The following is a 13936-nucleotide window of genomic DNA, read 5'->3' on the forward strand; positions in this document are numbered from 1 at the left end:
CTATAGAATTAGAAGCAACTTTAGTTCTGTACCAGAATAACATGCTCACAACACTTGTAGCCATTAGTTGTAACTGACACTTGTAAATTTAGAGATGTACTGAAACATATGTAAGTGAAAAGCTATCAAAAGTGCTGTCCTATTCTTGCAGTGCTGTGACCAGTACTTTTAGGGAGAACGTGGTCTATTACGAACCTGATCTGCTACACATTACATTACAGTATATACGTATCTCCTTGGTATCTACGGAATAGGACCTTAAAACCCATATTAGCACGGAATTTCAGTACTGTTAACAGAAATGAATCTAAAAGAAGAGACATAAAACAGAAACAAAAGGTTTTGATAGCATAAACAAGCATTTTTCATAACCCAACACTTATTGCCAAGAAACCTTATCCAAGCTAAATTATGTCCACAACAAACCAATAGGGAATATATTTCTGTATCTCTGTGCTTTCTGCCAGGGACAGAAGAGCTATGGGCCTTTACCAACTCACTCTGTGGAGGAGAAATCAACACCTCGAACAAAGAGGCTATACTGGGAAGACAATATTCCATACAGAAATATTTTAGAAGACTGTTTCCTCACCATGCAGCCCCCTCAGGACTTAATGACTATTATTACAACAAGAAGTAAGTATTAAGTTGACAAGGGTTCAAAGCACACTGCTTTGTAGCACACTAGTTTCACATTCAGAATGGAAGCAGAATTAGTGATCTCAGAACTATTCAAAATTACATTGGATCCTTAAAGGTGTATTTTATCAGCTTTCTTTCTGTGAAGAAAATGCTTAAGCAGAGCATTTCCCTCACAGACACTCTTCCCTGAGACAACACCAGAAGCTGGAGTGATCATCACATGCAGCTCATTGTTTAAATGCTTATAATTTCTACATTGTGCTAAAGCAGCCCAGGAGCAGCTGCATGTTGAACTAATCACTTGGTGAGTCTTAGCAGTTTTAATTTTATTCGCAAATATAAACAAGGTTGATGGTAGTGAAAAAAGTCAACCGTTATTTAGAAATATATGGATTTTATAAAGTACTTGACATTCATGTCAGACAAAAAATGAGAAGAGCAAATCTAAGTCTTTTAATGCCAAATGTTGGAAGCAGAAAGTTATTCAATATTTTCCCAATTTTAGTACTCCTAGGAAAAGATTACAGCTCAAGTGCTCTGGACAAAGTGCACACTCATCAACAACTGAATGAACTTGTGCATAATCACTTCATAAAAGATAAAGTACTTTTCCTTGCAGAATAAGGCAGGATAATAAAATCACCAACAGCAAAATTGCATCAAGCATAGAAACTGACTTAAAAAAGGAAATCAATTTGCTGTGCAGTGTCATTTAATACTGGTATATCCTTTTCAGGCATGTCTTCACTCATTTTTTGGCAGCTTGGCTATACTGAGAGAGCATAAAGTCATCTATCTGAACCAAAGCAGACATACCAGCAAAAGCTCCTAAGAGGTAAGAGGACAAAGTCTGTTTTGCATGGAGGAACACAAAACCTATTGATAAAAGCAAAGTTCTACCCCTATTAAATGCTCCCATACTACCCTCCACAACTGCACCATCAGCAAGCTTGCTGATGAAACAAAACTGAAGAGTCCTCTCCCAACGTAACTAAAGAACAAACTGAAAACTTACATCAGCACATTTCTTAAACTCCCCAAAAATAAAGTTGCTATGGGCCTCTATTTAATTATTTAAAGCAACTAGAACTGCTAAAGTATTTCTAGCAATCTTCTAAAAACTGGTAACAGCACTTCACAGCTCAAGGGTTTTGCTCTGGGAAAGATAGCAATTTTACTCCTACAATAAAATTCAACACTAATAACACAACAGTTTATCCTGTCGCTTTTTAAGATCATGTGGAAACATAAATTTTCCTGGAAAATCAGTTTGTTTCGTGTAATGGAAATCTCATGCTGAGTATCTTAAAAGTGCCTGATTACTAAGATTCCTAACTTGGTTGTGTTGCATGCCAAACTAGAAAAACTTATTCTACAGAGAGAGAACTCCACTCTCTAGAAATGAGTGGTAACTTACGAGCAGAAGGTAAAAACTTTGGAACATTTATAAGTACAACAAAGTCCAAGTCAGTAATGCAAGCATTATACACACATATTTTGTGCACTGTAGGGGCTACTTTACAAAGCCAAAACAATTAAGAGGCAAAGTCAGCTGGATGCATATAAACCAGAAATCAGTGAGAGAACTCTGTCATCAGCTGTGGAAATATTACACTTCTTTTCAAACTAAGAAATATCCCTGAGCTGCTTGATACCTCATAGATTTCTAAAGCAGACACACCTGAGACAAAAAGGACATTAACCAGGAATTAGCTCTCTCAGAACCCACAAGTTCAATAGTACTCTAAGTCACATTTACACATGTCCAATAAAATTTTAATATTGACATTCTGGGCTAACAAGATGGATCTGGTATTTATTTGTCTACTTGTTTATCCATAAAACTTCCATGTAAAGGTATACCTCAATATGCCTATTTAAATAAAATACATTTCATACTACTAGTAAAGAACTTGAAAATATTTTGAGTAAAATAGAACTTTAATAGAATATATATTTATGCATGCCTATTTATCTGCCCATCTTATATAAAGTACCATGATTTCTGCGGAAGAGAAACCTTACTTTTCTAATTCTTCAGGATCAAACTTCCACCAAGTATCTGGCTCATGGAATTCCACTCTGTATCCTTTTTCTAGAGCCTGCAGCAAACAAAGAAATATGTATGATATGTATCATGATCACATAAAACATAAGAAAAAAATAAAAGACACGTATAATAAACAGATTCAGCAGCATACTCTGCTGTGGTACTACGCTGAATTTCACCTACCCCCAAACTGTCTTAGCTTTCATTGCAGATTAAGCAAATTAACTCCAGTCAATCCTTGAATTTATCTAAACCACTGCCACACCAATTACTAACCATTATCAATAAGCAGTCTCTCTTTTTAAAAACTTCAGTAAAAATGTTTCTGGACAAAACATAACTTATCACACGCGAGGGTAAGTTTGAAGAATTGTTACAGGTGACAATCATGCAACAAAACCTACCACTTCCACATATGGCTTCATTTCCCAGGCTTGAGTATTAGTGTTATCTATTATGACTGGAGATTTTCCCTGCTCCATTGCTTGCTTTGCTGCAATGAAAAATTTTACAAGTTAATAAGCCACATGTAACCAAAAAAAACCCACCCAAACCCCAAACAAAAAAAACCTACAAAAACCAAAACAAACTGCTCCAGATTTTCTTTCACTAATCTACTCTGACTCAAACACTCTGTTCTAAGAGAAAGAATAAAAGGTACAGGCAGGAATGAAAAGAAATAGAAACAAGAACCTGAAGCCTAAAGAAACAAGGTTTCTATTTTTAACTCTGAACCTTGTAGAAGTTCAAAATGTAATGTATATATATACATGAATTAAAGTATAAAAAATACTCAAAATATTTCTATATATGCTTTGCTAAAATATATATGCTCCTTTTCACACAGACTCTTAATACTCATACATGCTATGCTACCCTTCTATTTCCTCTATGTAAGACAGCTTAACAGGATGCCTTTTATTCATTCCAACCTCTCTTCCGGTTCCACTCATGGGCATCACCAAGCTGAGCAGCATTATAGGTGTATCCATACCGCTGACGAAAATAATCATCGGTGCTGAGCACAACGCCATCACAACTCTGACCAAGCAGAGCACTGTTAAAAGAAAACACAAAAATATATGCACTTTTAATTTTTAGACAGACAAACACATTAAAAATATATAACTAAAATAAATTGCACTGTGACCTATTTCTGAACTTGAAAACTTCAAACAGATTTATTAAAAAATATATAAATTTAAATTTATTAAAAAATTGTATAAAATTATAAATTTATATATTTTACGAATAATTTTATTCCAAATCAAAGCAATACTTCCTCTCTCTACTATTTCTGTACTTGTTGTTTCTTCTCCACTCCCAAGAGATGTCTGTATCCATCTAAGTTTATGGCAATACTACAGTAAGTTCCAAGTGCCTCATGATAATTGAATGTATTTGCTAACATTTTCCATCTCAATCCTCACTTGAAAATATGTCTAGAAAGTAATCTGATCATGAGAACTCCCCATTCTGCCAAATGTAAATGTAGTTTCAGAAAGTCCTTAGAAATTGGTGTTTAAAGGAAAACCTTATATAACTGAGACAACAGTACAATTCTGTTTAAAGTCCAGCCTACAGAATAGGTGTGGGTTGGACTTTAAGTGTCCTTGTCTCTTTTTAATTCTATGGCATATTTAAATCTGAAAACAGAAAACAGCCAGTTAGTGCCACAGAGCACGTAGAGCTCACTGCAATGCTCAGACATCCTATGGAAATTTAGGCAACTATTCCAGCTCAGAAATAGGCAACAATCACAGGCTACAAAAGCCAAACTGCACTAGCAATATGTGGGACTGCACTACTGCTGAGGAGACAACATAAAATAATTGGCCAGATCCCAAATAACTTAGGGGAACAAAGATATGTTAATTCTAATTTACCAAGCTTTCCCATATATATCTGCATGAAGAGCCACTTAAATGTAATTACTACACAAGGAATTTGCTATGTTTCTAGCACTACTTATGATTATATTTTAATGACTGGGACACTGTATTACACCCTGGTTTATACTCCTACAGGTTTACTGCTCCTCAACTATGTTGCTGGTTATTTTTGCTTTTCAGATACAGACATTGAACAAAATGCAGATTACTAAAGACCTGAAGAAACTAATAATGGTGCAATGTCAAGTAACGTGACCAAAGCTGCATGCAAACTGTTATTTCCTCCTTGTTCCTCATTTTCCAGAGTTTTAAGGTTGCTTCAGGACAAATAGCAATGCTATTTGAGAAAGCAGAGCATGAAAAAGTGCAGACACTTTATTTGAACACTGATAAATAATTGGCTTTGTTGGAGCCTAGATGTTTCAATAAGGTGTATATTACACTGGTTTAATAGAGTGCAGAAGGGTTAATCATCTATTTTTGTTCAAAGTAGATCAAATGGCACCAGTAAATCATACGCCACACACAGCAGGAATTTTTTATCTGCCTTCCTCTCTTGTATAAAATATTTAACAAATTTATATTCATTAAGTTACTTGGCTGGGATTTCACACATGGTTCAATTCTCTTATTTACAGTAAGCTACATTTGCCAATTAGTATTGCTAGAAAAACAGGATCCATCTTCCACACTCACTCCTTGTGTGCTGAATGTATATAGACATATCCTAATGAACTTTTTTAATCTGCCTTGATAAAAAAAGATACCAAATAATATCTGGGATTCTTCTATTGGCTGAGTAGATGAACACACCCCTACAGTCCCTAGCGTCCTCAGCATCAGGTTTCTATAGGAATATATGAACTGACAAATCAACACTAAGGAGACACTGATCTTCATTTTTATTTCTAGGAACTGATGCTATTTGCTCATGTTCTGGAGAATAACTCAGTCAAATTCTTTTGTTGTATCTTCCAAACATCATTAGTAGCAATAAAGAAATACAGTGACAAGGGTTCAGAAATCTCTCAAACTCATCAACAAAGTGTATTCTTGAAATAGTTTGTTAGCATTCCTTGAATTCAGAATACACCACAATTATTAATGAACCAATATAACTGAAATAACAGATTTAATGTATTAAACTGTATTTGCAATAATCCTATATCTATATAATTTGAGAAGGCAAAGTAGTTACCAAAGAGGCCAGAGTAACAGAGCCCTTACCCCATACACAACACACAAGCTATCACAGAGTCGTGAGTTTACGAACTGAAACTTCAAACATTACAGTAATGACTGGAACCTCTTTCTAAATTGGGAAATTAAATCATAAAACATAACATTTTAAAATCCCAACAATTACCTCTTTCGGAATTCACAGTATATAAACTTTTAAAATTCAAAGCAGAAAACTATTGGTTGACATCATATAATAATTCATCTACCTCTAACGTGTTTGGAAAAAAAGTTTATCCCAAGCCCACGAACTAGAGAACAGAAAGAACAAAAAGCATATCTATAGAAAGAAAGCATCATTACTATCTAAACTCACAGAGATGATATTCTACTTTTAAAAGATGAAAAAGGAAAAAAAGATAAATGTATTTCTAATCAGCGTCCATTTACAGATTAGTCAGCATCTGTATGTGCACATGCTTGAAATGAGTAGCACATTATCCAACTGCTGTATTACATCTTTTTCACCCTAAACCTTCCCTCCAAGCAAACACCCACCTTTGAACACAGCAGGGCACTGAAATTAAAGCAGCTGACCTTTTTCCAGAAATGCTATCTGATCTAATAGAAGCTATTATCCTGACATACAAAAATCTCATGTTGAGACCAAAATATTAACTACTCAACAAACCAACACACATTTATTCCAATGCATGTGTGCATGCATGCACATGCACAAATCCTTCTTCTTCAAAACTAAAATGGTCCCCAAATCTGTATCCTGGTTAGCCTACTTTGATAAATGATTTTATATTAAAAAACATCTCAAAGTCAAATAATTCACCAATTTAACATTGCTAGCATATTATGAACAAGGAAAAAAGTAGGTAATAACTAAATATAATTTCAAAACAGGCAGCATCACAGAGCTGTACAAACGCTCGTCTAAAAGTGATGTTTGTAACACTGCTTAAATAAATACATAATTAGAAGTAACAACACACCCCTGTTTCTACATTCAGCTATGAACTCCAACTCTTCCCTTCAGAAAATTTTGCTCTGAGGAAGAACAGCCCCAGAGAAAGACAACTGTCATTATATATTATTGGCTTTAATTAAAAATGGACTTCTTAAATGACACCAATATTTGTCCTTTCAATTTCATTAAGCTCCCTTTTATTCAAATTAATGTTTACATACTTAAGGAGGAAAGGCAAATTGCAATTGCTGCCAGCTTCAGTAGCAAAATATTTTAAAAATAAGAGTTTTTTTCCTGTAACTTCCACATTATCATCTAATTGTAGCGGACTTTGGTTACTTGGGCTAAAGCTATCACTGCTGGGTATCTGTCTGGCCAAACTGCTTTCAAACATTTTAAACTAAATGCTCAATCTCTTCCAAAACCAAGGAAAAAATAAAGCATTTGTATAGTATTTTGTTATTCCAAGCTTTTCTCTGAGAAGCTCTGGATTGAGGAAGTGAAATCTGACAAAGCACACACGTTTGCTTGCCCTGCAAAAACTTTTCGTAAATCTGCCCAAGGTATACAACTTTAAAATGTGATGTGCACAGCAAACAGTAGTGGAAAAAACTCTGCAGCAAACCCAATCCTGAAGAGCAATCTGGCAGAGGCAGGAAGCTGATTCAGGACCAGCACTGCCTTTCAAGAACACATTTCTCCCATCACAACAATGGCAACAGAAGGAACAAAACTGGCCTAAAATATGAGGACATGGGAAGCGTTGTGGTATAAACACTGGAACAAGCAACTTGCTACTGGCAGTAGAGCTAGGAAACAGGGCCAAGGCAAAGAGCGAAGCAGAGGGAAGACACTGGTATAATGAAGTTGGGAGGGGATAATACCACTGACTGGAACAGGGAGAAAATGAATCTGGGAAAAAATGGGATGGAGACAGAACTGAAGAAATCAGCTTAGAATTTAGAAGCAGATATGGAGTTACCGAGCACAGACCAAAAGCCATGATTGGACATGAACAGGAAATCAAAAATGGAAATGGATGGGTAAGAAACAGGATTTCATATGAGCCTCATGGGCTAGGAATGTCTAAATCAGGTGGACACAGGAAATAAATCCAGGAGATGCCGGGAGCTCCCCAGCGAGCCAGAAATGGCTGATGTTATGCTTATATTTAAGGCAAGTAAAGACAAAGACCCAAAGAACTAAAGGCTGCTCAACCTCACCTAAGCTCTGTTTTGGAAACAATGGAGTGCATCCTCGGAATCTATTTCCAAACATGTTAAGGAAATTAAGATAACCAGGAAGAGCCTATGTGGGGTTTGCAACAGACAAAGCATTCTTGACTGACCAGAACACACTCTCTGATGAAATAAGTGCCTTTGTCAATGAGGGCCAAGTGATGAATGCAGCACACTCATAAATTATCAAAGCTTCCAACATCTCCCAGCCAGTAACAAGTAGAGAACAACAAAGGATGTAGCAAGACCACTTTTTCAGTATCTTCATCATTAATCTGGACAATGAGGCAGAGAACTTGCAGATGACTCCAAATCAGCAGTGATGGTCAACACTGAGCTGAACAGCGAGGCTTCGATCCAGAAGGCCACAGAGAAACCTCAGACACCAGAAAGCTCAACAAGGAAAAAGTTCTACAACTGATGAAACCTAAGCTGCAGCAAAGGCAGGAAAATGAGTGGCTGAGTAGCTCTGCTGAAAAGACTCTGAGGATTACAGAGGACATCAAACGAGCTGACTGAATGGTGTACTCCCATCAAAGGCAGGGGAAATCACAGCCCGGGCTTTAGCAGAGGGAGCATGGCCAGTGGATCACCTGAGAAGGTACCACCCACACTCTGCCTGGCTCTTATGGGGTCACTTCTGAAATACTGTATCCACTGTGGGACTTCCCAGCTCAAAAGATGTGCGGAAAACCAGGGCAGGGCTCAACAGATTGCTACTGGCACACAACCTCCAAGGAGAGGTTAACAGCAGCTGGGCTTGTTTAGCCTGGCAGTGGAGACAGTAAAAGGTCTGATGTCAGCCTATTACAATGAATAAACCTCTCCCTTACCAGAAGGGAAGCTGCAAAGAAGATGAGCCATTTTCTACCAACACATGTTATTACAGACAACATGCAATTCATGGCTTGGGAACTTCAGTTTGGAGATTTGGAAGAACTTCCTCACTTAAGTGGTTTGTGCTGCACTAGAGTTTAGTGAGACCACAGAAATCTCTGTGGTGTTTTTAAGACCAGGCCTGACAAAGACATGACTACCTGATCCAGTGATGGTGACAGATCTCCAAGCAGAACAATGGACTAGTTCACATCCACTACTCTTCCAAAATGTGTGTCTGTAATTCCAACTGCTTAGTTGGAATGGAAAAATCAAAAAAACAAACTTCAGTGGAAGATTCAAGACAGACACAAGTCAAGTTTGTGAGTGTGAAGGAAAGTGTTTATACTTGAAAACCCTTACTCAGTGCAAGACACAAATAGAAATTTGAGATTCCAAGGTCTGGAATCCAATGACTGGCTCTGCCGTCACTTCCTGCTAGGGAAATCCATTTGCAAGATACACCTCATTCCCCCCCGTGCTCATCCACACAATGTCAGTTTTCTGCTTTTCCTTCACAGTTATTTTACTGGCAAAAATGGTGGAGGTTTGTCTGCAGGTACCAAAAATGCTGCATCTGCAAAGACACCTGTAGGTATTAATAGGACATCAGATAAAACATCATTGCTGTCCTAGTCCATGCTGCAAAATTCCATGAAGTTACACAGAAAAACATGTTCCAAACAGGTTTATTAGGACTTAACTAATAATAAAGGTATTTTCCCCATCAGCACCCATTAATTCTGGGATATTTTTTCCCCAAGGTATCCAAGACCCATGATTTCATGGGAATTAACAATTGCAACCAAGCACTAAAACATATGTAATTGAATACACTGAAAAACAAGTTCCATGCCATTCAAATTCTGCTCTCACTTTTGGTAACTACTCTTAGTGCCCACCTTCCCATCTGCTAAATAAAATTAGTAACTGATCTCACTAATGAGAGATGAAAAAAAAGCACAACTATGTGTTCTTAAAAACCTGAAGATATTTAGGTTTTTTTCAGATAATACGAATCACATATTTGGAGAAAGACTTAGGGGCAATTTAGCACACCAAACATGGAAAACAAATATATTTGGTATCTTCATATTACGTATTGTTCAATCTCTGAACTGAATGAGGCAGCATTTTTTCCACAGAGTTATTTTTAAAATTTTTTATGTTGCCTTCACATATTAAAGGAATTATGGCAGTCATACCAAATGGGGACACACAGCTTCAAAAATGCAGGTTTGCAAAATACAGCTATCAGTAACTATAAAAAACTACAGCAAAAATTACTGAAACATGTAAGAAAAATACCTATTAGAGATTTCTAGCTGTAATATGGAGATGACTGTCTCCTAAATATGAGGAAAAAAATCCACTAATAGAATGTTACTCCTTTATATAAAAACCAAGAACATGATCACTGTTTCTATTTCACAGACCCCCCCACACACAATAGGTGATAACTACAAAAGACATCCTGTCTGTGATGTAGTTTCTGGATGAAACTCAATCAGTAAGTACTGATTTAGCAACTTCTTTTTTTATATACACAAGAGAAACTTATTTTCATTTAATACAGGTAGCACCTGTGCTCTGTCCACTTTTTGTGCTTTTTAATATAGGCCAAAAAAACCACAAAGGGAAAAATCCAAGTTGGAGGTGATGCCTGCTTTTAACCCTGTCAGACATCAACAATATATTTTGACAAAAAAATACTACTTTTCTTGTGCATTTTTTGCAAATGAGGAAGAGCAATTGACAGCAGACCATACTATGAAAAAAGGCAATGAGATAATGCTCAGTTTCATGAATACACTAAAACCAAGTATTTTCAGAGTAGCATTCTTCTAATGGCCTTTGAAAGTTTTTGCATGGGCATGAGAAAAGACTCCTGGTTCAGTCAAATTGACATTGTTAGATTTGATGGGAGATTTTCTTTTGTTTTTTTTTTTTTAAATTAGGGAATTTAATAATTTAAAAAAAATCAGCAGACCATCACATACTAGTATCAAAATTTCACAATAAAAGACTATGGAGTTTAATGGATGCTCAACATTTTAAATTTAACACACAGGAGCTCCTGTTCATCAAAACTCGGAGGGATACAAAGTTCCCATGTAAATCTTTCTAAAACTTACTGCCCCTTGCACAGCATTAAAGTACTGCATTTAAAAAGCCTAATTTACAAACTAAAAAGTTTCCTTAGTGCTTACAGATATATTTAAATTCTTAAGAAATGTCACTTGAATAAACTTCTAAAGCTTTAAGTCTTTACTTACCGGGAAAGTGTTGATTTCCCTGAACCTGGCAGGCCTCTTAAGATTAGAAGCAATTTCTGTGAACAACTGAATCTTTCTTCAGATAACTGCAATGAAGAAAAGCTGTGCATTCCTTCTGTACTGTCAGCTTTTGGATCCTTCCAATACTCTTCTCTGGTTTCACAGAAACCATTACTTTGGAGCCCATTCTGATCATCATTCCCATTGCTGAAGGCCTGAGTAGTATGGATGCCAGTATGACCAGAATAGTTGGTCTTTTGATTGAGCAATGGACCATGACTGTTGATGTCAGTATTTCCATGGTAACAATGGTAATTTTCATAAGGAATTCCCCCATTCTGAGAAGGGGAAACATCTGGGATTTGTGGTGGGGGATTAAATATCTGGAAATGGGATTGATGATTGAATTTAGGAGGAAAAGGTCCCTGAGGTTTTTTGAAAGATGCTGTAGTCTGCCAAGCAGGTCTAAATTCAGGCACTGAGCAGTTCCAAGTGTCCACTTGGCCACTAAAGGTATTTTCGGTTTTCCAGCCACCTGTTTCCACAACTAACTGCTGCTCATTGTTTGTTTTCTGACTGTTCTGTTCCCCCAAAGAACATTGTCCATTCTCGTGAAATGGCTGTGGACAGCCCAAAAGTTCAGGTTGATAATTCTCTTGCGAGCTTTGACTACAGCTAAATGGAGAGTGTTGTTCGTGAGAAATTTCAGTTTCTTTTTCCTGAACATTAGTATCTAAATTTTCATTTTCCAGCTGGTGAATTTCTTTATAGAACTGATCCAGTTCATCCTCTATTTCTGGTACAGTGGCAGAAACAGCCTGCATCTTCTTCTCCTCCTTTCTTTTACATCTGTTTCCACATAATTCATTCTCATCTCCTCCAGTGCTCCTACATTCATTGCATTCACTGCAATTGCCAGATTTGTCCTGTTTGCTACTTTCGGCAGGCTTGTAAATAGGTCCTATAAAATCTTTGCTTGTAAAAAAGTCTTCATCTGATTCATTTCTATTTACTGAGAATGATGTACTGCTTTTTTCAATATTATCTTCATCAGCATTATTTGTAATAAAAGGGTCCTTCTCTTCAACTTTAGAGTCATTTATTGATGCAAATGGAGGATTTATATTCTGCACAGTTTCTAAATCAACTGGCTGACTAAGCACTGCATTATTTTCAGGGAGGATTTCATTCAAGGATCCCAAGACACCAGAAGGTATTTTCTCTTGCTTCTGTATTTCATGTTGCCCTTGGTTATCTAAGGCACAGATAGGTATGCAACCATTTGATTTTCCCTCAACATCCACTTTCTTCTGAGTACCTTTGTTATTATCAGGGAGTTTCTCACAAGCCCCTTCTGCTGACTTCATTCTTTTAGAATATGGTTCAATTCTGATTTCGTCCTGACACTCCAAGAGCCTTACTGTATTTTCAGTTTGAAGCATCTTAGAAAAAAAAAATTAATATGTTATCAGCAAGTACATTTTTAAAGTAAAGTATAAAAAAGCTGAAGTTATTCAGGCCTATGACATAACACTCTCCATGGTCACAACTAGAATGTACTCACCTAGAAGAAAAACAGACATCACCTACCACAAGTATGGTTTAAACAAGACTGCTACATTACTTATAAATCATATTTGTAAAAAAAATACATTACTGCTCTATCAGTCCTGCAGTCATATTTTATGATATGCTTTAAATAATTTACAAATCATGCTTTTAATCTCTGACCTATGTTACTACTGTCTCTATTAACTGTTATTCTGCCAAGTGTTTGCAATCTCTTTTAAATATGAGCATATGCCAATTTTCAATGCACAAACTGATGCCTGACATCACTACTAATATGACCAACAAAAATGCAAATACTTCAACCATGAGGATTGTTTTCTGTGACATGAACCAAACTCAACTAACACCGTCAAACTCAACTAACACCAATCAAACACGAGCTGGGTGGCATTTATAATTTGGAACTAGTCACGTAATCAAATCAAAGCTGCAATCTGTTATTATGGTTCTAGTTTTCGAATTACTAAAGACTTCTGTTTGGGACCAAGACCACTTGCTTGTATGTCTTCTAAAATTAAACACATACCAAAAAATATCCTTGTCCCAAATAGATTGCATTCTGTGAATTAAGCGACTAAGTTCCTGACTGATTTAGAGACAAGCTACTACAAAGCAAGATGGTACTAACCACTACGATATGCCATTATCCATCTATTAGTCTGGATTTCTTGGATTTTGAAATCTACACAGTATGCAATAAAGAGCAAATTCTTCCCCTCCAAATAAATGCAGTTTCAAAGAAGAACGAACGTGTTTCTCCTACTGGAAAGTTTATTCTATTGTTTTCTGAAACATTTCAACTTTTACAACTAAATATTAACAAAGAGTCTACATCCTGGATAAGAAAATAATTCTTTTCTTTATCTGGAAAGCATCTGATGGTAGTGTTATGGGAAGATTTGTAAGTAACCATTATCCCTCATGTTCACTTGCAAAACTGACAAGAAAAGGTGTTACTCCAGGTACTTTCTCACCTATCATCCAAAAGAAGAGAAACCTGCCATTCTCCATCTCAAACTGGCTAAACCAGGAGCTGTTACTGTCCACGCTTGACTTTAGAACCTGGAAGAAAGCATTACCGTCAGAAGGGGAAGAAACATGGCCGTGCAACTCACTCTCCCCCTCAGAACTGGTACCATGTTCTCTCCTCCTCTCAAGATTTATGTGTTCTATGAATACCTCCAGCTTCTTAGCTCTCCATTTTTGTACATCAAAAAGCAAGTTCGACATTA

The 13936-nt window shown here is 36.6% G+C and overlaps 1 protein-coding gene across 9 annotated transcripts in view; it reads right to left on the bottom strand.

Annotated features, from left to right (window-relative positions):
• LOC120749445 (NEDD4-binding protein 2-like 2) overlaps positions 1–13936 on the bottom strand; it is a 41627-nt gene that overhangs the window by 26547 nt on the left and 1144 nt on the right. For 8 of the 9 annotated variants that reach the window (XR_009207582.1, XR_009207583.1, XM_040056847.1 and 5 more), the window contains exons 2-6: positions 13679–13766; positions 11133–12574; positions 3625–3749; positions 3097–3185; positions 2668–2744 (exon numbers count right to left, since the gene is read on the bottom strand). Coding sequence is in view for 7 of the 9 variants with exons in the window: in XM_040056847.1 (XP_039912781.1) it covers positions 2668–2744; positions 3097–3185; positions 3625–3749; positions 11133–12574 (1733 nt within the window). In the remaining 2 variants the exon portion in view is untranslated. Of the gene's footprint in view, positions 1–2667; positions 2745–3096; positions 3186–3624; positions 3750–9278; positions 9446–11132; positions 12575–13678; positions 13767–13936 lie in introns of those variants that run through there. The other variant, XM_058419484.1, reaches the window with a different exon arrangement.

This window comes from Hirundo rustica, chromosome 2, assembly GCF_015227805.2.
Source record: "Hirundo rustica isolate bHirRus1 chromosome 2, bHirRus1.pri.v3, whole genome shotgun sequence".
Taxonomy (NCBI): domain Eukaryota; kingdom Metazoa; phylum Chordata; class Aves; order Passeriformes; family Hirundinidae; genus Hirundo; species Hirundo rustica.